The sequence below is a fragment of the Tenebrio molitor genome, chromosome 3 (genome assembly GCF_963966145.1).
Source record: "Tenebrio molitor chromosome 3, icTenMoli1.1, whole genome shotgun sequence".
NCBI classification, from domain to species: domain Eukaryota; kingdom Metazoa; phylum Arthropoda; class Insecta; order Coleoptera; family Tenebrionidae; genus Tenebrio; species Tenebrio molitor.
In genome coordinates, this window is record NC_091048.1 from 23,525,198 (window position 1) to 23,548,086 (window position 22,889).

Below are 22,889 nucleotides of genomic sequence, written 5' to 3' on the forward strand. Positions count from 1 at the left end.
GCTTTTGGGAGGTGCGTAATTGGGGGTTTCAGGGGCGTTCGAGGACGACGACGTGACGCACATCGAAGGCGACATCGATCCTGTCAGGGATCTGGAGATCATAGCCGAGGAGTTGAGACTGAAGGACGAGGACATGCTCGCGAAGAATCTGGAGAAGTTGGAAAGGACCGTTGTACGAGGCGGTGACAAAAAATTGAAGCCCGAATATGTAAGTACAAGGGGTGTAGCTAAATTTATCGCCACCGCCAGGCCTGTCACCCAGAAAAATAAAATATAGGTAGTGTTTAAAAAAAAAAAAAAACACTAAAGGAAAGTTGTCATGAAATTATCAGGCAAATAAAAAAGAATCAGTAATGAGCGGTACCGCCACGATTTCTTAGGCACTTTGCAAAACATTAAGCCATGCAGGGAATCAGATTATCAAATGTGGCTGTGGTATTTCATCCTAGGCTTCCTGCGGCGTCGTATGTTGCATCTTAAAACCAATTTTTTCTCATGCATGTTCTGTAGGTGATAGGTCTGGAGAACGAGGCAACCATTGCAGTAAATTTACTTGGGCTCGTTGAGGAAACTGTCTTGTAATTGCTGCCTTATGTGGACGAGCACTGTCTTGTTGAGAAGTGGGATTCTACTGTCCATTTACAAGCGGTTGGCTCCAAGACCAAGCGATTTTCATTTAAAGTTCCCTCAATACTAGAGGAGACCAATTTTCATGTGATCCGAAACTAGAATTCTCTAAGATGTCTTCCAGTAGAAAATTGAAGATTCATTCATCACATCGCGTCGGCATCTTCTGCGGCCATCATAGGTTCACAAACAGTACCGATGTTCGTCACTGAAGACAATTTCATCCCATTCATGGGTCTAAAGGTGTCTTCGTAAACCGCTCGAGTCCGGGCATCTTTGTAACGGAGATTGAGTGCTAGGGCACTGATATGGTCGGTACCATCTGTTCCCAAAAGATCTTATTCTTTTATAAATTGTTGACGGAAAAACTCTTCGTCGATTTGTTGCCAAGCAGTCGTTTTCACTTACACGCGAAGTTGCAGAAGCAGAAAGTAGAATGAAGAAGAGTTCTGTCTTGACACTGTGTGGTGCTTCTACAACGTCTCGATCTAAGTTTGCGTCTATTACCTCATTTAGAAACCATCTGTACCAACAACGTAGAAGGACCAAAAAAAATATTGCGAACCAAAAGACCCACCATGGTGCCCAATTGGGAGCATTTTTGGTTTTAGAACCAAAATGTCTTTTTTAAAGCTGCTACAGTAAAAGAAACAGAGGATTGATTGATTGAGAAGGTTCTCAATAAAAAGCAAGCCATCTGAAATTTTGATCATTTGTGATCTTAAGTTGGTAGAAATGCATATTCTAGGTGTTCCGTTTTTTCGGAATCCACTAAATATTCACTAAATGAACACAATTTGTGTAGTAGATGTTCCTTTTGTTGCCTCGAAAGTAATCCACAAGAAATTATACGTTTTTCACTTTAATTACCAAACCTGAGTCCCATTGAAAATGTATGGTCTTAAAATATACAACTTTCGTAAATGAATGTCTGTTTGTGGGTGGTGGTAATGCGTGGGCCTGTCTGAATGGCGAGAAGCGAGTCGCAAACCGGAAAAAAGTCTTCAGCTGACAGTATTCCGTCGTGCATGTACTCCGTTGAATGTACACTTGATTATTTTCAACGGCGGTGATGTATCTAATAAAAATAAAACGTCAACAACAATGAGTGCAACGTCAAGAATGTTGGAGACGCCAACACCTCCGTTTATGCGATTACAATACAATGTTAAAGACGGGATAACATCACTGATTTCGTCCCGCTGTGCCCTGGCGGTCGGCATTCAATCGTAATGAAATCTAAGACCACACAAGACCCTTGCGCCATTCATTTCCATAATATCGTATCCATTTCTTGTACTTTCCATATCGTAAGTGTAAAGTCATCTCTTTTGGTACGTGTACCTCTGACACGCATCCGCCGTCCCGACAAGCCGTTCGATTTTGCCGGAGACGTGTAAAATGCAAATTACCCTGGGAGATTTTTCGCCGATTCATCTCCGTTCTTTCTGATCAATTACCACCATTACCATAAGCCGCCGTACCGAAAGATCGGCTCTCGTGCGGTGACTGTGCACCTCCTCACAACGGATTAATTGATTTCGGGGTTTACAAAAGTCGTAATTCGATTACGAGGTACGGTCGGTTGACAGGTTGCCTCTCGCTGGGCACGGGCCCGGGCGGGGTGGGCCGCCCCCCGCGGGGAGGCATCTCGCCGCGAGGCGACGGGCGGTCGCCACCCCACAGGTGTTGCCTTATTAGTTTCATCGGCCGACGGGGGTCGGAGGTCGATGGCGCTAATCTCTTGTTCCTCGGTTTGTTGCAGGACACCCTGGTCAAAATCAACAACGTCCTGGTCGGCGAGAAGAAGCACATACGGTTCGGCGATTGGGACGCCAAAGACGTAAGTACCCATCATCGTGTGGCTCTTCTCGCGGATTTTTTTCCATCTTTCGATGGCTCGTCTGTCACGAGTCGCATTAAAAAGTTCGTGATAAATCGACCGGTGGGGAATGTGCTTGTCATTTTCGACCTGTTAGACGTCTTGCCAACACCGTAAGTGATTCCTGCTGCGCCAAAGAACCCTCTCGGAGTGTCAGTTCCAGTCGACAAAAAGCGAATCACCAGGTGGTGATAATATTATAGCGCATTAGCATTGTACAGAGTCATCGTGTTTGTCGCCCGACATGCCCAAATAATCGGAATTCAAACCTAAACGATCAGGAGATTGTGTAATTGATTGGGGGCGACGTGCCGCGATTGGCGATGGCGTGGATGTCATCGGAACTCTAGAAGGTGGCACAATAGGCATCGCATGTATCGTCATCGATTTTAATCAATTTTGAATAATGCATACGAGATGCACACCCGGCTGCAATACCTAGTTTGAGAACGTGCATGGTGGTAGATTGCAACGCCGTACCGATTGTTCAACAGGAAGTAACACGGTGGCAAGGAAAAGAAAAGTTTGTGCCTTGAAGCAAAATTTTGACACTTGAATATAGATAATAAACCAATTATTATTTCTGCTTTTACACAAAGTTATCAATGTTTCATGCAGCAAAACAGATAATCTATGTAAGCATAAGTTCTTGTAAAAAGTGGTTGTAACTGTAACCCCAGGACATTTTCAGAAATTTTCAAAGAATTTTTAATTCAACTTTTGGAAAACAGAATAGTTATTTACAGTAAGAGTGAGGGAGACAAAGCCTTCGTTCACGCGAATTGCGTGTTCGTCCACGAAGCGGAGCTAAAAGTAAATGAAAGACAGTGAGCGAAAGTGAAGTGAACGAAAGAAAAACCTTCACCCACTGGTAACTATATACAGACTCACTTTCTCGGGAGGTGTCGAACAAAATGAATTTTAGTTTCTACAATCGTCCATGAAGAATGTTAGACTTAACATAAAAATGCAGTCGGGAACAATCGAACTATTGTTACTACAAGCGAAAGGCAAATCGATTCACTTTGTCTCATAAATTAAAGCAAATATTTTAATTCAGCGTAAATTTTGTACGGCGAGTCGCGTGTTGTAATATTAGTAAGACAGTGCATTAGTTGTCAGAATCTTGTTTTTCTGTTTTTTCTCCATCAATTGAATTTATTAAAAAATTTCCAGTTGCAAATTATCTCAACATTTTCGCTTCATCATTTTTTTTATGTTGCACGTTTGTGCCTTTTCCATGCCGGAATTTATAAAATGAAAATCGCATCTGAACAGAAACAAAATTCATTTTTTTGTACTCATAGCCTTGCTTTCCAACATCCAACGCTCGCTCCGAAACGAATGCTTCCCGGTCGACTCGAATGTAAAAATTGCAAAAAACACTGGCCCTTTGAGGCATTCAAAAAAAATCTGTCTTGATAATAATAAAATTTAGTTCATAAAATACAACTTCCCTGGGTTTTCCTCCATTAAAAAATTACGGAAAGATTTATAATCGTTGAAAATTTTTCCTACAAAATTCACAAATTATTGCAAAAATTGAAATATCAAGTGAAGCAATCGTTTTCAATAACCAAAGATCACTGCCTACTTGGTTTTATGTTCGTTTATGTTTAATGTATTAAAACAAAAAAATTTAATTTAATTTTCGTACAAAAATATTGTACGAACCACTTGCGTGAAGAGATCATGCGCTCATGCAGGAACATCGTCTTTCCGCACTTGGTTCGTAAATAACTATTTTGTTCGACACTGTCAGAATTTGAGAATTTTCTCCTATGTGAACGGATTTTGATAAATGTCACAACTTGTCAAAACGAAACGTCAAGCTAATTTTAAAGGTTTTAAGCCTTTAAGGGACTCGTCGAACAAAAAAAAGTTGTATTCAACTCGTTCGTGTGTAAATTGGCCCACTCGTGCCAAAAAAGGCCAATTTACAAATAAACTCCTAAAATACCGAGTGACATTAACTGGACCTGAGTACATTTTTACTCTTCTCTTAAATTAAGGCCTGCCTCGTGATTTTTGCCTCCCAAATAAAACTGTTTAAGAGGTTACTTTAAAATTTAATTCACCACGAACTGGAAATTTTACGGGGTTACAGTAAATATGATAAAAGAAAAAGTTTCAGAAATTAATTTTTTACACACAACCCGCGACTGATTGAAGCTGGAATCGCATAAAATTTTTATGAAGTATGAATCCGGTAATGAAGTTAAATACTTTATAACTTTGCTTAAGATTGATTAACTGATCCCATTCATAAAATATCACTCAGGAAGTTTGATTAGGACATTTTTAGTAATATACACTGATTAAAACTCTGCAGAGTAAAGAATTTTTTTTTGTACTCGCTTACAGTTATTCTGGCATATGTGGCAAGATTTAAGACTGTGCTACAGCACAGTAAAAAAAATGTGTATCATTACGGCCACGCCATTCACATTACGACATATGCTAAATACGTTTTCATTTTTCCGTCTTTCTTAATTAACGTCGCCGCGTCAGCTTACCAAATGTCCTAATTGTTCCTGTTCGTAGATCGAGGTATTGAACAGATACTTGTTCCTGACGTCCAAACCGACGATATACCTGGTGAACCTCGCCGAAAAGGACTACATCAAGAAAAAGAACAAGTGGTGAGTACGATGTTTTTCAAACAAATCGTACAAGATCGACCGTAATTAAATCAATATTTTGTGACGTCTCGATCGTTGTAAAAAGCCTTCCATCCGAGTTTGTCCGACGTCTTCTCAATCGGTTCCCAATTGCCGTCATTCAAGATAGCTCTTGTTGTTAAACGCAACATCATCCACTGTAATGGCGACCAAAAGGATCTCTCCACTTCAGACAATGGCCGAGCAATGTTCGGCGGCAACATTGGCTTAATTACCAACAATACAGGACTGCTGAGTATTCGTACTACTCTTGGTCCTATAATGGCCGTTGATTGCTTTGATCTTCACCGCGGACACTATCAATCGCGCTTAATTCACTATTCAACACCAGTAACTCGTGTGTCGCATCGGTGGAGAGGACTTAATTACTCCGTAATGTACACAGGGTGGCCACAATTAATTCTCTCCACAGTTTGTTCGCAAAGCAAAATGCAGATGCGCAATAATTTTTATATTTTATATTTACATTCCTTTACTACTGACTACAAATTAATTATTATTGATGTATTTTAATTTACGAGCTACAGTTAAATCATTGCGTTCAAAAACTAATCCGTTCGGAGTAGCCTGTGCATTTTTGAACATGTGTCTGTTCACGACGCAACTGACATTTTGTTTATATTCCTCAGTTTTATTTCAGGTTGTGCGGGTTAAGTAACGACAAGCTTGTTCCAAATCACAGCCAGCTCCATACGTGTTAATTTTTGAACAGCCGTTACTGAGGTTTTTTTAAAAAATTTTTTTTTGTATTTATTGTTGAAATTAAATTAATCGGTGTCAAAAATTGTGTTCGTTCCTCGCTTCTTTCGTAATTTTAAATTTGGCCACCCTGTGGATCTGGAGGCTCCTATCGCAATGCGGATTGCGTTACGTACAGCCGTCGTCTTCCATTATTGATAAATTTATTAATTTAGAATCGTGAGAATGCGCCATCTCCTCGCCGTCATTAATAATATCGAACCCCATCCATAATTGAAACGCCAAGGAGGCGACTATATTTATATTGTTTTACTGGAGCACATGTTCCTTTTCTGGGAAGTTCTTTGTTCGAGCATCACGGAAACCCTGATGGTGTGTTTTTTTCTGTCCCGACAGGTTAATAAAGATCAAAGAATGGGTTGACAAAAATGATCCCGGCTCGCTCATTATCCCATTCTCAGGCGCTTTCGAGCACAAGCTAGTAGAGGAGTACGAAGATGCGGCTTTGAGGAAGAAGTTTTTGGAAGATATGAACACCACAAGGTGAATATGAACGGCTAATTGCCGGTCTTGTCTTATTAGTTGTGATGTACGGCTTTGTTACGGTCGCGATTATCGCCACGCGATCTCGATGCCTTTTCAAAAAACCGAAGTGTGTGGAATCAGGGAATAATTGATCATTGGAAATAACGAATGTTGATTGAAAGCTGCCTCGAAAATTACGTGTAATTTAATCGAAATTTCGTGTTATCGCCCGAAGTGTTGGCCGTCCAAATTATCCTCCTCTCCCATTAAAAATAACGATCAAATGACATATTCATCTGGACCCTGACCACGTCTGTCGGTATCTCAGCTGTAATGACAGGTTTCGAGAGCAAGCCTATATATGTCTGGCCCTCTCCTGAATCATTCACAAAAACTAAAGGCACAAGTTCGTACGGCCGTCGTAATCATCATCATCATCATCATAAGTTGTTTTTTTTGCATTGTGTTACGTGACGAGCCCCGATTTCGGGGTGGTGCCATTTTCAAACAATAAAATTACCCTTGCCGATAAAATCGGCGAAATTGCCAACCCAACGACGAGATTATTTAGCCCGATTTACATCTCACTCCACCGTGTGTTTGTTAACGTTCTTTAAAGGAAGAGGCCTTCGCAGGGCCAGCTCTCGTGAGATTTAAAAAAAATGCGATTTTCGTTTTAGCGCCCTGGACAAGATCATCGTCCAAGGCTACAAGGCCCTCCAGCTGGAGTACTTCTTCACGGCGGGTCCGGACGAAGTCAAGGCCTGGACGATTCAGGTTGGTGTACTTTGTATTCAGGGGAGCGGATCAGAATTTTGCCCCCGTCCGTCGTCTCTCTTTATCCCCGCATTGAAAAGTTAACTCGTCGGCTTCTGAATGCGACGGGAACTACGACAAGTGAAAATAAAAGGCCCATTAAATGACTGGCAAAGCAAACTAAATAAATTACCCTTACCCTAAAATTGTCTGCCGGCGATTTGCATAAGAATGCCGAAGTTGAAAACGAAAAATGGAGAGCGAATTGAAATTTTCTAGTGATTTCACGTCGGCGATGTTCGAGCGTGATGCAGATGTCGCATCGGCGGAAATTTTACCGGTTATTTCGTGCATTTTGTACACAAATTTCCTTACCTGCTGCACAGGAAAAAGTCAGACGGGATCATTTTTAATTCCCTTTCTTAAACCACTTGACGTTTTCGTCTGAGTGTTTTTTTTTGTAATGATCAGGTTGTTTGCTTTGTTGGTCTCTATCGAAATGGACACAGTTAAGAGAAATCAAAATTGTTGATTCGATTATTTTACACTGGGATTTCTAAAATTGAGATTTTTAATTATCAGTTATCAACTGCATGTTTCAAAAAAATGAATGATCAAGAGCGGTTGTGATAAACAACAGACACAACTACGGTGCGATCAATTAAAAAATAAATCGAGTCGGCGTGTTACCTATGGCAACCCATGCTATAGCATAGGCTCCAAAGCAAACTCGATTTATTTTTTAAATGATCGCTCGGTATATATTATCCGTTCACTTGACATCCGCACAGTCAGGTTGACAAGCTGTTGGTAATATTTAAAATCCCTATTATACTAACTTGCTAATTTACGTAAAATAATGTTGTCACATTGGAAAAGTATATGTCATTTATCTATTGCTGATGTTCCTCCAACAATTATTTCTCTTGCCGCGTCCGATTTAGAATCAGAATTGGAGTTCTATTCTGAGGAATATTTAGATGCAATACCTTAAATAGCGTTAAATAAAATAATTTGAAACACCAGTTTATAACCCAACTTCTTTCTATCTGACAGTAGTAATTTATTTATCACTAGATTTAATGTACAGTCGTTGACCAAAATAAAATAGGACAAAGTAAATTTCGATTGTGTAATTCGATATTTTTGCGAAATGCATCTCTTAGGAAACAAAAGTGTCAAAAATAAAAAAACAATTCTGATAAGTGTCATCATTCGACAATATTTCAAAAACTCACAATCATTCAATTGAACATAGTGACAGTGACGAGATGACAAGTGAAAAAACACAACCTAACTTTTTGTAAATCAATCGTCAAGTCAAATCAAGTTGTAATCTGAGACACATACGCCTCAGTTACACTACACAAATCTTTGAATTGTGAAATTGTCTAAGGTAACACTTTGTCCTATTTTATTTTGGTCAACGACTGTACACTCAAAAGAAAAGTCGAAATTTTGATGTACATTCCACCAATTTGGATAAAAAATGACACTGACAGTGCGAATCTCAGGTGAACGGACAATAACTAACTAAGATTCACATAACCTAATTTTGAATGTGTGTTGGACCATACCTACGGGACAGCGGCACGATCAAATGTGACTCATTCATATAAGAACCGTTCTCAATCCAAAATCATTTTTGATCTTGTTGAAACACAAGCATCCTACTTCTTTTCGTTACTTTTTTTTTAGTTAATCGCATCAACTTTTTTCTAATTTTTAACCTTTCAAAATGAGATTTATATGGAGATCTTTTTTATTTACATTAACATTTGTTGCATTTTCCCACACAGTACAATAACAAGACGGGAACAAAAATTAGTGATAAAATTATCATTTCTGTTGACTTCTGTGCTTTACCTTCACTTTTCTACTTCTCTTCATGATTGTATGACTCTTCTGAACCACAATTTATTCTCGCTTTATTTATACATCCAAATCTCATAAAGCCATAAATATTTCTTTTTCCGTCTTTTTATCTATTCTGATTCTGATTAAATGTAAGCTCTACAGCGTAATCCCTCTTTTTCTATTTTTTCTTTTAATCCCTTTAATATTCACACATAACGGGTGTTCAAGTGAAAAGTTCGTCAAGTTGGCCATGACTTTTTGATGAAAGAAGATAGAGGGAAGAAGTGATGATGCCTTCTTTGACAGATCTCAATTGTATTTTTTTGAGTTTAATTTCTTTTTCTGTGGAATTGAACTTTAATTAAATTAAAGTTAAATTAAAAATCAAATTAAATTCACATCTTTATTCCTACTGTGTCAGATCAGTGCAGGAATTGAAGCCAGAGCAGATTATACAAGAAGATTACATCTTTGCAATTGGCTTGTCGACAACGTAGGCAGTAATGTCTTGGTGTGCCTTTAATAAGTATTCTCCACATAAAAAACACATCTAACCTAAAATTTTACAGATTACACTGCTGCGGCTTTCGTCAAATTAAGACGTTTTGTATTCAATGTTACCAAACATGTAGCCAAAGACATGCCCTGTTCTAATTATAAACCTTTTTGGTACTTAACCTGGCACCTTACGTATAAAATAAATTTAGTCAAAAAAGTCACTTCTTAACGTGGTCCTAACCTAACTTTTGTCATTGATCTTATAAGACATACATACTTCACAATGTTTTGAAAAATTCAAAGGCTACTTGATGAACTTTTCAATTATTAAAAACACTCAATATTTTCATTTTTATTTATCTCATACACATTTATGTAACAACATTTTTAACATTTTTTAATAAACTGTTCAAATGTTTTTTCTAACGAAAATTTTCTTCATGTTGGTATCAACAAACATTTTGTCAATAATTATTCCACTCCCATATTTCCCCTACCATAAGTTACTATTATTTGCTTTTTGTCGGTTCTTATAACTATTTTCTCGTTGTCACATTAATTTCTCGTTCACTTTATTTCCTCTTCTTCATTTATTCATTTTATCTTTTGTTTCTTTCTATTTAAAATTTCTCCACATTGTACTTACTTAAATACCCAGTTTCTAGACTCATTCCTCATCGTTTATTTCACTTATTTTCTCCTGCAGCATCACGTTTATCGTTAACAAAAAAAAAACTGAATTACTTAGCCTTACTCTTTTCTTTAAGAACGAAAATTCAATTATAATCAAATATTTATTCATTCTTCTACTTTTATATTTTTAAACAACGTGTGCAGCTTCATTCTTCTTTACTTAGTTTTTACTTAATAATTTAAAGAGTAATCTTTACAGTGTTTTTCTTTTGCTTTTCTCCTTTTGTCAATTGTGTTTCACAATGTCTTAATTGATTTTCCCACTTATTTTGCTAGTAAGCGATGATTTTTAGAACAAATTCCTTTTTTGTCAAATATATTTCTCGATTTGTCAATTAACTTTCACGTTGCGATAATTACAGTTAATATAATTACAATTGATATGGATCATCGTCAGAGACGAAGGAATAATAAAATAAGTGATGAAATACGTGGGTTGATAATAAATTCCATGAATAACGGTACAACAGCAAATAATGTAGGGCACCAATTTAATGTACTACCAAACACAGTGAGGAAAATTTATTCCACATACAGAAGGACTCAAAATACTACCAAAAAAAGTGCTGGGCATCGACAACAAAAACTATCTGATGCTCAAAAGGAACAGATTTGTGACTGGGTGGATGAAGATTGCTCCTTAACTCTTCAGCAACTGAAAACAAAGTGTTTAACCCAGTGGCCAAATATTAATCAAATTTCATTATCTACAGTCAACAGAGCCGTTCAGAATTTTCATTATTCAGTTAAAAGAATTTCATTCGTTCCTGAGAGAAGAAACACACCTGATACCATTCAAGCTCGCTTTGATTATGCAGTTCAGTATAATAGAATTATGCTTGAAAGGGATAAAATTTTCTTCATTGATGAGTATGGAATTCAAGTAAATTCTCGAGTTTCATATGGAAGATCAGTAAGAAATACACGAGCATCGAAAGTTAAAGCTCAACTAAGAGGACGCAACTATTCCATTGCTGCAGCGATGAATGACAATTCTTTATATTTGTTTCAAGTTCAAGATAGACCATATAATATCGATCATTTTTCGGAATTTATAACGTCCTTGATTAATCATCTAAATAATGACGCTGTGCAAGGAGCTCATTTCGTTATGGATAACGTGCGGTTTCATAGGAGTGAAGAAGTAGTAACTCTCATTGAAGCTCATGGCCACTTTGCAGTATTTCTACCTCCTTACAGTCCCTTTTTAAACCCCATAGAGGAACTATTTAATCAGGTTAATAAAAAGAGCCCAGTCAACAAACGAAAATGAATTATACGAAGCAGTTCATACAGCTTCTGAAAATATAAGTCCGGAAAATTGTCGCATGTACGTTCAACACATGGAAACATATCTGCATGATTGTCTTCGACGAAATGAGATAATGAATTGAAAATTTAATATTACGTAATACATATAAATTTTCAATTCATTATGTACCTATGTATGTATCTCATTTCGTCGATGGCAATCATGCAGATATGTTTCATGTGTTGAACGTACATACATGCGACAATTTGTATGTTTGTATTATGCATTATTGTATTATATTAGATATGTTATGTATTATTGTTATTTGTATTTATAATATTAAAGATAAAATAGAGTTTTTGTTTACTTAAAAAAAATTTATCCAAATCAATTAAATTAATAAGAAAAGCATTTTGTATAAAGTGAAAGTGATTTGAGAAAAGGGGAATTTCATTTGATATATCATTTTGACATTTAAAAAATTGGAAAGTCATTTGACAAATCGTGAAACACATTTGACAAAAGGAGAAAAGCAAAAGAAAAACACTGTATTAAGAAACCGAACTGGTGAGAAATTACATAGGTATAGGAGAAAGGAAAATACTTTTCGCCAAATGATGTCCGAGGAGACTATTACGTTTTCCTGTAGTTATAGAGACCTCTTTTTATAAAATCAATTACCACAAAAAAATCAACGAGATTTAACCTGTGGGATGTTGTATTTGTATATTTATGACAAAATCCATCTAAACAGAGCAGTGAAATAGTGATGATGATATTTATAATCGTAACATGATAATTACAATGACAGCGATGATGACAACAATAATACTTAATAATAACAGTACCTAATTACGAGTATACGATTTTTCCGGTTCCAAATTGCGTAAAATTCTAAATTAAAAAAAAAAAAATTGTCGAAGAAGTTTGCATTTGGCTGAATACGTTCTCTTAAGTTTTTTTATGGTCACGTGATTTAAAAGTAAAAGAAAAAAGATTTGATTGCAATACAGTAATAGATTTATCGGTTACAATTATTTGCACTTAGTCCAATTGAAAAAAATGTAATTACAAATAAAAATGCACGGAAACGTCATCATAATAACCTCACACCAACGTAAAAACTGACCTTTTGCAACAAAGACATGTCATTAGTTCCGAATCAATTTAATTTTTGAAAAACTTCGACGGTAGGGATTTTTAATAACATCGGTAGGTTTTTTTCGTAATCCTAACGAAGCGTTAAGTCGATTGAACGGACTGAAATTTTATTGGTGGTCGCGTTCCGTGGCGCCATCTACTCGCTGTTTGCTCTTCCAGAAAGGAACTAAAGCGCCTCAAGCGGCCGGTCGCATCCACACCGACTTCGAGAAAGGTTTCATCATGGCCGAAGTGATGAAGTACATCGACTTCAAAGAAGAGGGCTCTGAGGCGGCCTGCAAGGCTGCAGGGAAATACCGACAGCAAGGCCGCAATTACGTTGTGGAAGACGGAGACATAATCTTTTTCAAATTCAACGCCGGAGCCGGACTCAAGGACGCTAAAAAGAAATGACTAACACTGACAGTGACCATTTGTGTCATGGTTTATTTATACGTCAACATGATTTTTTTCTACTCCAGCTTAAACTGTTAATGTTTGCACCTTATCAATATGATAATGTAACATAAAATAAAGTGGAATGTACAGTCTTTGGTATTTTTTAATGTCGCTGTTGGTATTTAGTGCGCACCGTGGTCGCCGTAAAGCATCTGTAGCTGTTTGAACAGGCGCCGTTTGACCCAGTTGTAGAAATCATACTCTTTTGCCAATATTCTTTTTAAGCGCTTCCGTGTTGTGGCTTGCGGTTGCTTACTTTTTTTACGATTGAATGTGTCTGAAAAATGGAACGATCGTTAATTAGCCGAACAAACAAGGAACAAACCGACCGATCATTTTCTTTTTGTACATGTTCTCCACGCCTTTGAAGTAGTACGGTATTTCGTGCTCTAGGACTTCGAGAGTAGCGTTCAATTCCTCCAGAACTCCCACCACGGGGTAGTACTTCTCCACGTTGTTTTTCGCCGTCTGCAGCGCCCATTGGTTGTTGCGTCTAAATTTATCTTTTACTACCTAGGAGTGCAAATGGTGAAAACTGTCTTACAAGCATTTAGGGTCGTGTCCGCAGAAGTACGGAACGGTGAGATGATGCGGATTGATCTTTGCACCGCTGCAATTAGTTTTTTCTTGGATAAGACACTGGATCAGATCATCGCTATCGCTTTGTTTGTTGTTGTAAAATGACCTGGAATGGCACGTGGTTTGATTGTAGAACAGACATAATAATATCGTTAACCTCGATAGAGCCTTATCTGCGGGTTCGCGGATTAGATTGATGAATGTGGGCGATTGTTTGTCGAATGAAGTGAAATTGACGAAATGGAGTTGTCGATCGAGACTCAGGGGAACTGCCTCGTCTCGCATCACTCTGTACACGTCGTTGACGAACTCCTCCTGTGAAAAAGACACCGTATGAATATTTATGAAGTTTCTCTAAGAAAGGTGTCACCGAATTCGCGTCGGGACAATTAGATTTGTAACAAGTTCACGGCCAAAGCCTTTCTCAAGATCTCATATTCTAGTTTTACTGTTTGCGTTATGCAAACACATTCGGGTATAATAAAAGAAAGAACAAAGGGAAATGCATTTGCGTCAGCCGACAGTTTACTCCTCGAGGCCCCAAATAGATTAATAAACATGATTCGTCATTGATTCGTACTTGCTTGTAACGTTATCAATGAAACAATATTTATTGTGGATGGACTTGTTGTAATTATTTATTGACTTTATCAAAAGGGTACTTGTATGTATTATTTTTCCAAAAATGTGTAGGTACTCAGACTATAATGGGATCTAATATTAAAACAACGTGCAAAATATTAGAAAAACAAACATATCTAAAAACTTGTTCACACAGTTAACTTTTTAATTTTTTTTCAACTTGGAAAAGATTAATTTGCAAAAAAAATTGTTTTCTATAATTGATTCAAAAAATTGAAATTCACGCATAGTTATCTGTGCCTGAAGTGGGTCATTTTCTGACGTGTATTTTTTTTTGCATTGTAAGATCGAAACCATAGAAACCATACAAAACAGTGTGTGAAATGCAATTTCACGCATACGACTATTTCTGTTTTTCATTTCACGCACTGTTTTTTATCAGTTACCTAGCAACATGGTCACTGCATTGAAACTTCAGAGTTCCTTCAAAAATTTGAATTTTTAATTTCAATTTTTTGAATCAATTATAGAAAAAATATTGTTTATATTTCGTGCGCGAAGATGTTTTTGTGCATTCAAAGGCTTATACCTTTTCATGCACAAAAAACACTCTCTTCGCGCACTTAATATAAAAATAACTATTATCATCGATGATATCTTTAAGTGAAATACAACGAATCTACCAAAGAGTCGAATGTGCTGCTCCGGTTTCACCAGACATATCATCGATTGTCACGATTGATGTTTGATGAATGAAACTGAGGTGCAGGTTGTGTGCTGCTACGGTTTCACGAGTCATATTGTCAATTACTATTCACACTACGAGTTCATATTTGATGAGAGGATATTGTGAATGAATAAATGAGGAACATTTAAATCCATAAACAGTCACTACCGGCTCTGCTTTTTGTTAGATGCGTTTTTTGGGACCGACTTACTGATTGCTTCTTTATATCAGCGACATTTCCCCAACGATCAGTACCTACAACTTTTTCAGCTTATAATCGCCCAATTTTTTGTTTTGTTTTATATTATCACTGTGATATTCACTTATCCTATTTCACCCAATTAAAATCATTGAAAAGCGATCACATAACACATGAATATTTTCATTATAATCTAGTATTATTGTTAAGTACTTTATTCTTAAATATTGAATATGGTACCTACCCATTCTTCGACAATCAACCCGTGAACAATTTAAAAAAAGTTTATCAGCTAATGATATTTAACTAACATTGACACAATGTGATAGATCACATACGCACTCGACAGTTCATCGCTGAGCAAATTTGGCCTTCATTGGTTATCATTATCAACAATTTTAGTATTAATAGATCGTACGATATTATCTGATACATGTACGGAAAATTTATTAAACCACTAAACATACACATATGTCAATATTAAATTAACCTTCATTAGTTAAGTTTTCATTTTTACAAAATAATTGTTACATCCACGTCTGTTTCAAATATTAATTCCTTTGTTTCTTAATTAAAAAACTGTTTTTACTACGACTTAATTTTGTAAAATGTAATTAATAACAATATCATCGACTTCCGTATTCCAATTTTTATGAATTTATGATTTTTGAAGAGTTATTTGGATATCTATGTACGAGTATTTGCTGAATATACACTGCCCGGCACAAAAAACGACTCATTATGATTTCTTTAAGGATGAACTGGAGTAACATTGAAAAATGGCGAAATTTGCTTAATTGGTACAATAGTCCTTTCATCCATTCTAAAGTACTGTGCCAAATTTAAAAAAATTTGGTCGAGGAATTTTAAAGTTATTACCTTACAAATTTCGGGATATTTTACACGTGTTCTTATGAGAAATGGAGCAATGGTCGCATAAAAATTGATAAAAAACATATTTAAAAAATGCCAATTTTTCTTAAATTTTTCACACGATATCGATTATCGTAGAATTTTCTAATGAATTTACAAAAAAAGTTGGTCGAGGATTTTCCTTGTAATCGCTAATTACATGTGGAAAAACACGGTTTTTAAGGTTATGTATCTGTTTTAATTTCAATAAAACTGAACAAAATGCATATAATTGACGTCGGTATGCAACATTACACTCATATCGCACGTTTTACTGCAGTTACGTTAAGAACTTTAACAGAAATCAATGAAAATTGAAATTCAGTGTGCTTTTGTTTACTTTCACGTACAGTCTTAGTCAAAAGATTGTAAAATCACATGTATTGTATTCTCAATTTGGTTGTAGGTCGTAAAATTTTACTGCATATTATGAGCGATTAACGGGCACAATGGTTGGGTTTGAAAAGGTTGGGAAGCGGCGCGTGCCGTTTGCCGCACAATGCAAATATACAAAATGTACAATACAACCCTGCTTAAAATATTACCTGCTAGTGGTAAACTAGGATTTATAAGCCCCGCAAGATCTTTAACTTAAAGTACCATAAAATTTTACGACCTACAACCAAACTGAAAACACAGTAAGTAATTATCTAAATATCAAGAAAATAAACACAAAATTTACTTGCAATTCATTACAATTCGTTTCCAAAAATTAAAAACTATTTTTTCAAATATTGATTTCTCGTAATAAATGTTTCATAGCATTATAAGAATTCCGCAACTTTTTGCTGAGATTGTTACTCCAGTTCATCCTTAATAAATGATCTTGAAATTATATTTGTGCTTATTTTTCTTTAGTATGTTTTGTTTGTCGGATATTCTTTGGCAAAGAATAACTTAAAAAACACTTATCAATACAACATGATATCAAAAAAATTTTCTAAGACAATGAATTACTTAATTATATTAATAAAATTCAAACTGAGTCGTTTTTTGTGCCGGTCAGTGTATTTGGCATAAACCCTTGAAGCCAATTTAGACTCCTCTTTGGAAAAATTAGATTTGTAACAACAAATAAGGTTAACGTTTATATTTAGGTATCAAGTGTCACGGCAATGAGTGATAAATATTCATTGAGTCTTTCTAGCTGTTAAGACAACAAGTGATTTTTCAACTATAAAATACGTGTTGTCTTCTAGCTATTAAGACAACAAGGGTTTTATAGACGATTTAAAAATCGAGATCGTAGTTTAAATCAGAGCGACCGCAAGGAGCGAGGATTTAATAGATCGAGATTTTTAAACTATAAAACACGCGCTGTCTTCAAGATTTTTTTCTAACACTAACATCTTATCAGAAATTTTAATAAATTCGGAAATTATTCGCGGCGCGTCACAATACACAAAATGCGGAGGTTGCCGTGGGTACTATGGTAATAATATCAACAAATTTGGAAAAAAACAATTTTCGTCGTTGAAATGTGCCAAAACGTTCCAGAAGAAATAAGAAAAAAGGGGCAATTTGTTACAAATGAAGTCTAAAAGTGCATACGAAAAGGTGTATGTTTCGTTTCAAGGCCGGAACAATAAAAAAAAGCATCACGGAGGTAACGGAAGATGTCATTTTGGCTTTTCTTGATATGGGGTAAGCGTGTACAACTTCATTAAAAGTTAATTCACACTACGGCAAGAATCATTTGAAGAAAATGTAAAGATTGCCATTTTCGATAGCCGGGCACTTGCATTGGATGAAACAGCAGAAGTTAAAGAAGAAGATGTTAGGAACAAGAGCACGAAGCTAATATGACAATTCCAATTCAATAATTGTACTTTTCACTTTTGTGATAATTACTGTAAAAATGATGAATAAAATGTTACTTGAATGATGTGTGTGAGCGTATTTTATGACTCTATAAGATACGTTGCTATTGACGACGTGTCTTATAGAGACAAGCGTATTTTATGGGAAACATAAGGTGTGAGCTCAAATGCACCATGGAAACAGTATAAGATATTAGTGTTAGAAAAAAGATTTTTTCTAACACTAACATCCTATCAGAAATTTTAACAAATCCAGGAATTATTTCAAAATGTACCTAATAAATTATTCGAAGCGCGTCAACACACAAAATGCGAAAATTTCCGTGGGTACTATGGTAATAATATCAACAAATTTTACTTGAATAATATGCACCATCGTATTTTATAATCTTATAAAATAACGTTGTTATTGACGACGTATTTTATAGAGAAAAGCGTATTTTAAAGCAAACAAAAACAAGTGAGTTTAAATGCACCATACAAATAATATCATACAGGGTGTTTTCGAAGTTGAGGCGTTTCTGTTAACATGAGATAGTATGCGTTGTTTTAAAGAGTTTTAGCCAAAATCACCTTAGTAAAATGTGTCCGGCAATGAAGATGCAGTAAGTTTTTTTTTTTTGAAATTTTTGAAACCGGTCCTGCTCAAATTACATTATTACATTATTACAGTATTGTAGGTTGTAGGGAATTAGTGTAAGTAAGCACGTAGTGAATATTTATTTAATGCAAAGTCCCAATCAAAATCTACCTTTATCAAAAGAAGAAGCCATTTGGAAAAGGAAAATAGGAGTATAAAATAAATTTTTAAACTCAGCTAGAATAGTGTCAAATTTCTATGACAGTAATGACAATAAAACTTAACTCCTGTCGCGAGCAATAAATTTTGAACGTCAATGTCATTTCAAAATTTGGTTAGATTGTCAAATTTAAAAACTTTCCCTGCCTGATTATGCCCATATCAACAAAGTGTCAAAAAATGAGAAAAAAATGACAATTAATGTCATACAACATGATGATAGGTTATGATATTGACGACTGTTTTACAATGGAGCATTTTCCGATTGCGTCAAAGAATGACCTTGACGACCAAAATTTTTTGCTCGTGACTGTACATTGAATTTTTCAAAACTGAAATTTGATGTCCCACTTTTTATGCTCCCAACAATACTTCATGTTACAAGACAAGGAACGCCTCAACTTCGAAAACACCTATATAAACTGTCTACGATATACAAAAATAAGGTTTTTTTTTTCTTAGAGAACTTATCAACTTTAAGCAAATAAGTATGATTGTATTATTTTCAATCTATTACACCAATACCAGAAGATAAGTAATCATTTAGCAATTCAGTACAACTCATATTCATTTTTAGTACCGTGTGACTTTTAACGAGAAAACCATTTTATTAATAAAAGATTACAAAAACCAAGACTTTTAAATTTGAAATGTATACCAGCTGTCAATACTGTCAATAAAACAAACCGAAATAGGTACAATTCAGTCTTGAAAATTTTATGTAAAATTTTTGTTTGCCAACTGAATCAGTTATTGTTGCTCACCTGTATTATTTACGAAACTGAGATAAACTCGATTATATTGTATTGGATCGATTACATTTGTATTTTGAATTTGTGGAAGATAGTGTGAAATATTTCAGATTTTGTTTGTTCGGTGGGTACATTTCTTTCGGAGATGTTATGATGTGGGAACTCAACTCTGAGAACTAATCTAAACCTCGCAAATTGTTTGTCAACCTCTATAATAAAGTAGGTTTAAAATATAGAAATTTTACTGAAATTATTAACGCACGTCTACTGGAAATTAAATACATATCTCGTTAACAAAAAAAAAAGTTCTTGGAAGATTTAAACCTAATTACTGGTTTTTAATAAACACTGTTTCTGCACAATAGCTGGTCTCCAATTTAGGTGAATGCTTTTAACCTGTTAATAAGCGATAAAATTTTCTTCCTCTTAAATTGAATCAATCAGATTGCTTTTTACTAACTGCAGGAGCTTCCTCTTTTTAGAAAATACCACAAAATCAGTGACAGTATTACAAACGAAGAAGTGAATGTCCTGTAATGAACTCTGTAGTTCATATTTTCAATTTTTATTTCGGTGTTGAAACTTACAGGTATAAATACCATAAATTAATGATTTGACACACATAAATTGTCGATATCAACCTCATAAAATTTTAAGGAGAGAGAACGAATTCGCAAGATGCTAAAATACAGTAAAATGAAGGTTAAGCCAAACTGTTGGAGTGATAGTAAACCTCATTAGCATACTGGCACAAAAATCATAAATAAGTAGATGGTAATCTCAAACTTGGAAATTTTGACAGCTCCGTTGTTCATTTATCAAATTTCTCCAGCGGTATGACTACTTGCACACATGGTAATGACATTTGCTTCAGATAAATAAATCAAATTGATTTCACAACACCGCAGTTTGTCTTCAAATATATAAAGAGGCAACACCATTTGATAATATTTATCAAAAATTGTTTGTATTCGTTGCCACCCAGTAGTCTTCGCAAACAAAGCTTACATAATTGATGTGCAACCAGGTGTGCACTTTTCGCTTACCTAATTAGATAGAAGAGTTTATTGTCCTGTTTACAATAAATCTTCAATCGCAATTATTACCGCAATCTATCGCGACGATTGGAACAACCAGGAAGAAGAACCACATCCTGGAGAACGCGTTGCTAGTCCTTCGAACTGAACTATTCCAAATCGTTCACGAAACCTCCAACACAATACGCACCAAGCCAAATTTATGTCATCACATAACACCCGGAAAATCCAATCTTAAATAACGCTTAAAAATATTTATGCTGTCAAAAAGTGAGTTGCTTAATGGACACGCAATTAACAGCGGAGGCTACTCAGGAATGCGCAAAATTGGAATTTTAAGATCGCAGGTTTACAACACCAGTGATCCACTTTCCCCAATTTTCCAAATTGGTGATCAATTTTCGAAATTTTTCTCGTTCTTTCATAACGCGGCGGATCAAGCGTTAAGGTCATTTAAGGCAGGGCCGGCCTGGGAAACGTGATGACCTGAAGAGTAACATTGACGAATAATGACTCACTCATGATGACATTGAGGCCAACTGCTGAGACGCAGACATCCAAACGCATTTAATTTTTAAAGTGACTTTCTAAATAGTTTTCGGTAATTTAATTATACTCATGAAATGTTCCAACTTGTTCCATCTCCGGAAAAATTATTCTTAAATAGATGAAATGCTTATTACATAACATCATCACTAATTCTTGCAGTACAAGTTTTTACCGTTTGTTTTTATAGCAATACCATAACAATTTTATTTATTTAATGATCTCTGGTAAAAAACAATCTTGAACGAATGGAATATTTATTACACAACGTTGTTACCGAAGATTCTTTCCAAAGCAATGTTTTTGGAGCAAAGACAACAACAATTGATGTTTAATCATTAAATAAGTTTATTCTGACAAAATTCGTCCTTGCAATGGTGTTGTCCAAGTACCTAAATTGCTTTACAATGTGTACACACTAAAGAATGACTGAACTTAGGGTTCAGTCTCGAAACATCTTTTTCCGATGTATTAGTTTCTCTATCACACTGTAGTTTTGTGAGTGTCTCAATCAAAACAGTGACAGATTATTTTTGCCAGTCCAAACAAAAAGAAAAATGTTTTTGTAAGTACCTCAGAAATTTTCTTAGCGAGTAGAAAAGTTTGCAAACCTGTTCTATCCTGGTGAGGCTTCTGTTAGTCCCTCCCTTGAGCCTGACATGTCTGTAGTTATTCGGCCCTTGCATCTTCTGCAGCAGAAAGATGAGCACTTCCGCTCCACAATTAGGAATTTGGTTCAAAAACAGCACAAACTTGTTGATCTCGTCCATCTTGCCCAGCTCGACTAGAGATTTAGTGACATGTTTGACCGGAACTGCAGAAAAAGCGGCTTCCGTGGTTCTCACCGTCGTCTTAACATAATACACCTTCACTTGATGGTTCTTGGTGAACAGGAACGAGCCGCTAAACATCAACATAACCAAAATAGGCATTAAAAGCCACTGTTGTCTCAATTTGCGGTACATATCGGGATAAGATAAAGCACCTGAGATGCGTTAATGTCAGTAGGTCGGCTTACACTGGGCATCTTTAAATAAAGGTGAAAGGTAAGTTTGAAAACGTTCAACTCCCGCCAGAAAATCATTGATCGTAAATACGTAAAATTCGTGATCGGTGAATGAAAGTGGTCATGTAACTGAACAGGATGTTCGGGAGGGATGGGCTGGTGGACATGGAAATCGCTTTAATTGCGTAATTTTTACAAAATATCGAAATTTAATGCACGAGATGGGTCGGAGTTGCTAAATGGAGGAATTGCGAGATTTGGTTTTATAACGGTGGCGAACTGTGATAAATTACTAATTGTGAAATTATTGGCGTTTCACAGGTTCCAAAATTGTGCGACTCTCCTAATTAAGCAAGTGTTTTGCACAACGTGGCTATTTGTTAGATAACAACGCAAGATGCACCGCGAGCTGCAGAATTTGCATATTACGGTGTTCATTTGAACTTACTCAGATCGTAGTCCAAGTGTCGCTAGATTAGGCCACAAAACATTTAAAACTGAAAGTGACAAAATCTGCGATTTTGCATGTTCAACATTTACCGCTCAGTACTTTTTGATTTTTGGCGTGGGCTTTGAAGAAGTTTGGACGCCAAGCTGATTAATTTTAGGCGGATTAATAATTTTATGAAAGTCTGTTTTAATTTGACGAACATGTTTGTAATTAATTTTATAATCTGAAAAAGGAGCTAACTAAATTCTGTCTGTCGAGCGTTGCTAATAACGAACGGCAGGTATTGTTGATGAAATTGCATTAGGCATGTTTAATGAGTACTCGTCCAGTTAATAAAGCACACTTTTTAAATTAACAGTCGGAACACGTATGCCAGAAGCCAGAACGGAAAGCAGAGTAGATTTTATATT

At 35.8% G+C, this 22,889-nt stretch overlaps 3 protein-coding genes across 4 annotated transcripts in view; 2 read left to right on the forward strand and 1 right to left on the reverse strand.

The window, feature by feature from the left end:
* The window catches only part of LOC138127128 (obg-like ATPase 1), a 29,742-nt gene extending 16,581 nt beyond the window's left edge, over positions 1-13,161 (forward strand). The window contains exons 5-10 of the mRNA XM_069042989.1: positions 33-208; positions 2,393-2,470; positions 5,054-5,151; positions 6,286-6,432; positions 7,095-7,191; positions 12,791-13,161. Of these exons, the coding sequence (XP_068899090.1) occupies positions 33-208; positions 2,393-2,470; positions 5,054-5,151; positions 6,286-6,432; positions 7,095-7,191; positions 12,791-13,024 (830 nt within the window). The 3' untranslated portion in view covers positions 13,025-13,161. The remainder of the gene's footprint in view (positions 1-32; positions 209-2,392; positions 2,471-5,053; positions 5,152-6,285; positions 6,433-7,094; positions 7,192-12,790) is intronic.
* On the reverse strand, positions 13,038-22,057 carry LOC138127129 (uronyl 2-sulfotransferase-like). Its single transcript, XM_069042990.1, has 5 exons — positions 21,634-22,057; positions 13,806-13,963; positions 13,614-13,754; positions 13,399-13,562; positions 13,038-13,346 (listed from the first exon to the last, which is right to left on the reverse strand). Exons 1-5 carry the CDS (start codon positions 21,985-21,987, stop codon positions 13,192-13,194), a joined length of 972 nt encoding a protein of 323 aa, XP_068899091.1. The 5' UTR covers positions 21,988-22,057; the 3' UTR covers positions 13,038-13,191.
* Positions 21,325-22,889, forward strand: part of Elk (Eag-like K[+] channel) — a 112,703-nt gene continuing 111,138 nt past the window's right edge. The window contains exon 1 of one of the 2 annotated variants that reach the window (XM_069042984.1): positions 21,325-21,587. In XM_069042984.1, coding sequence (XP_068899085.1) covers positions 21,580-21,587 — 8 coding nt within the window. In that variant the 5' untranslated portion in view covers positions 21,325-21,579. The remainder of the gene's footprint in view (positions 21,588-22,889) is intronic. The other variant, XM_069042986.1, reaches the window with a different exon arrangement.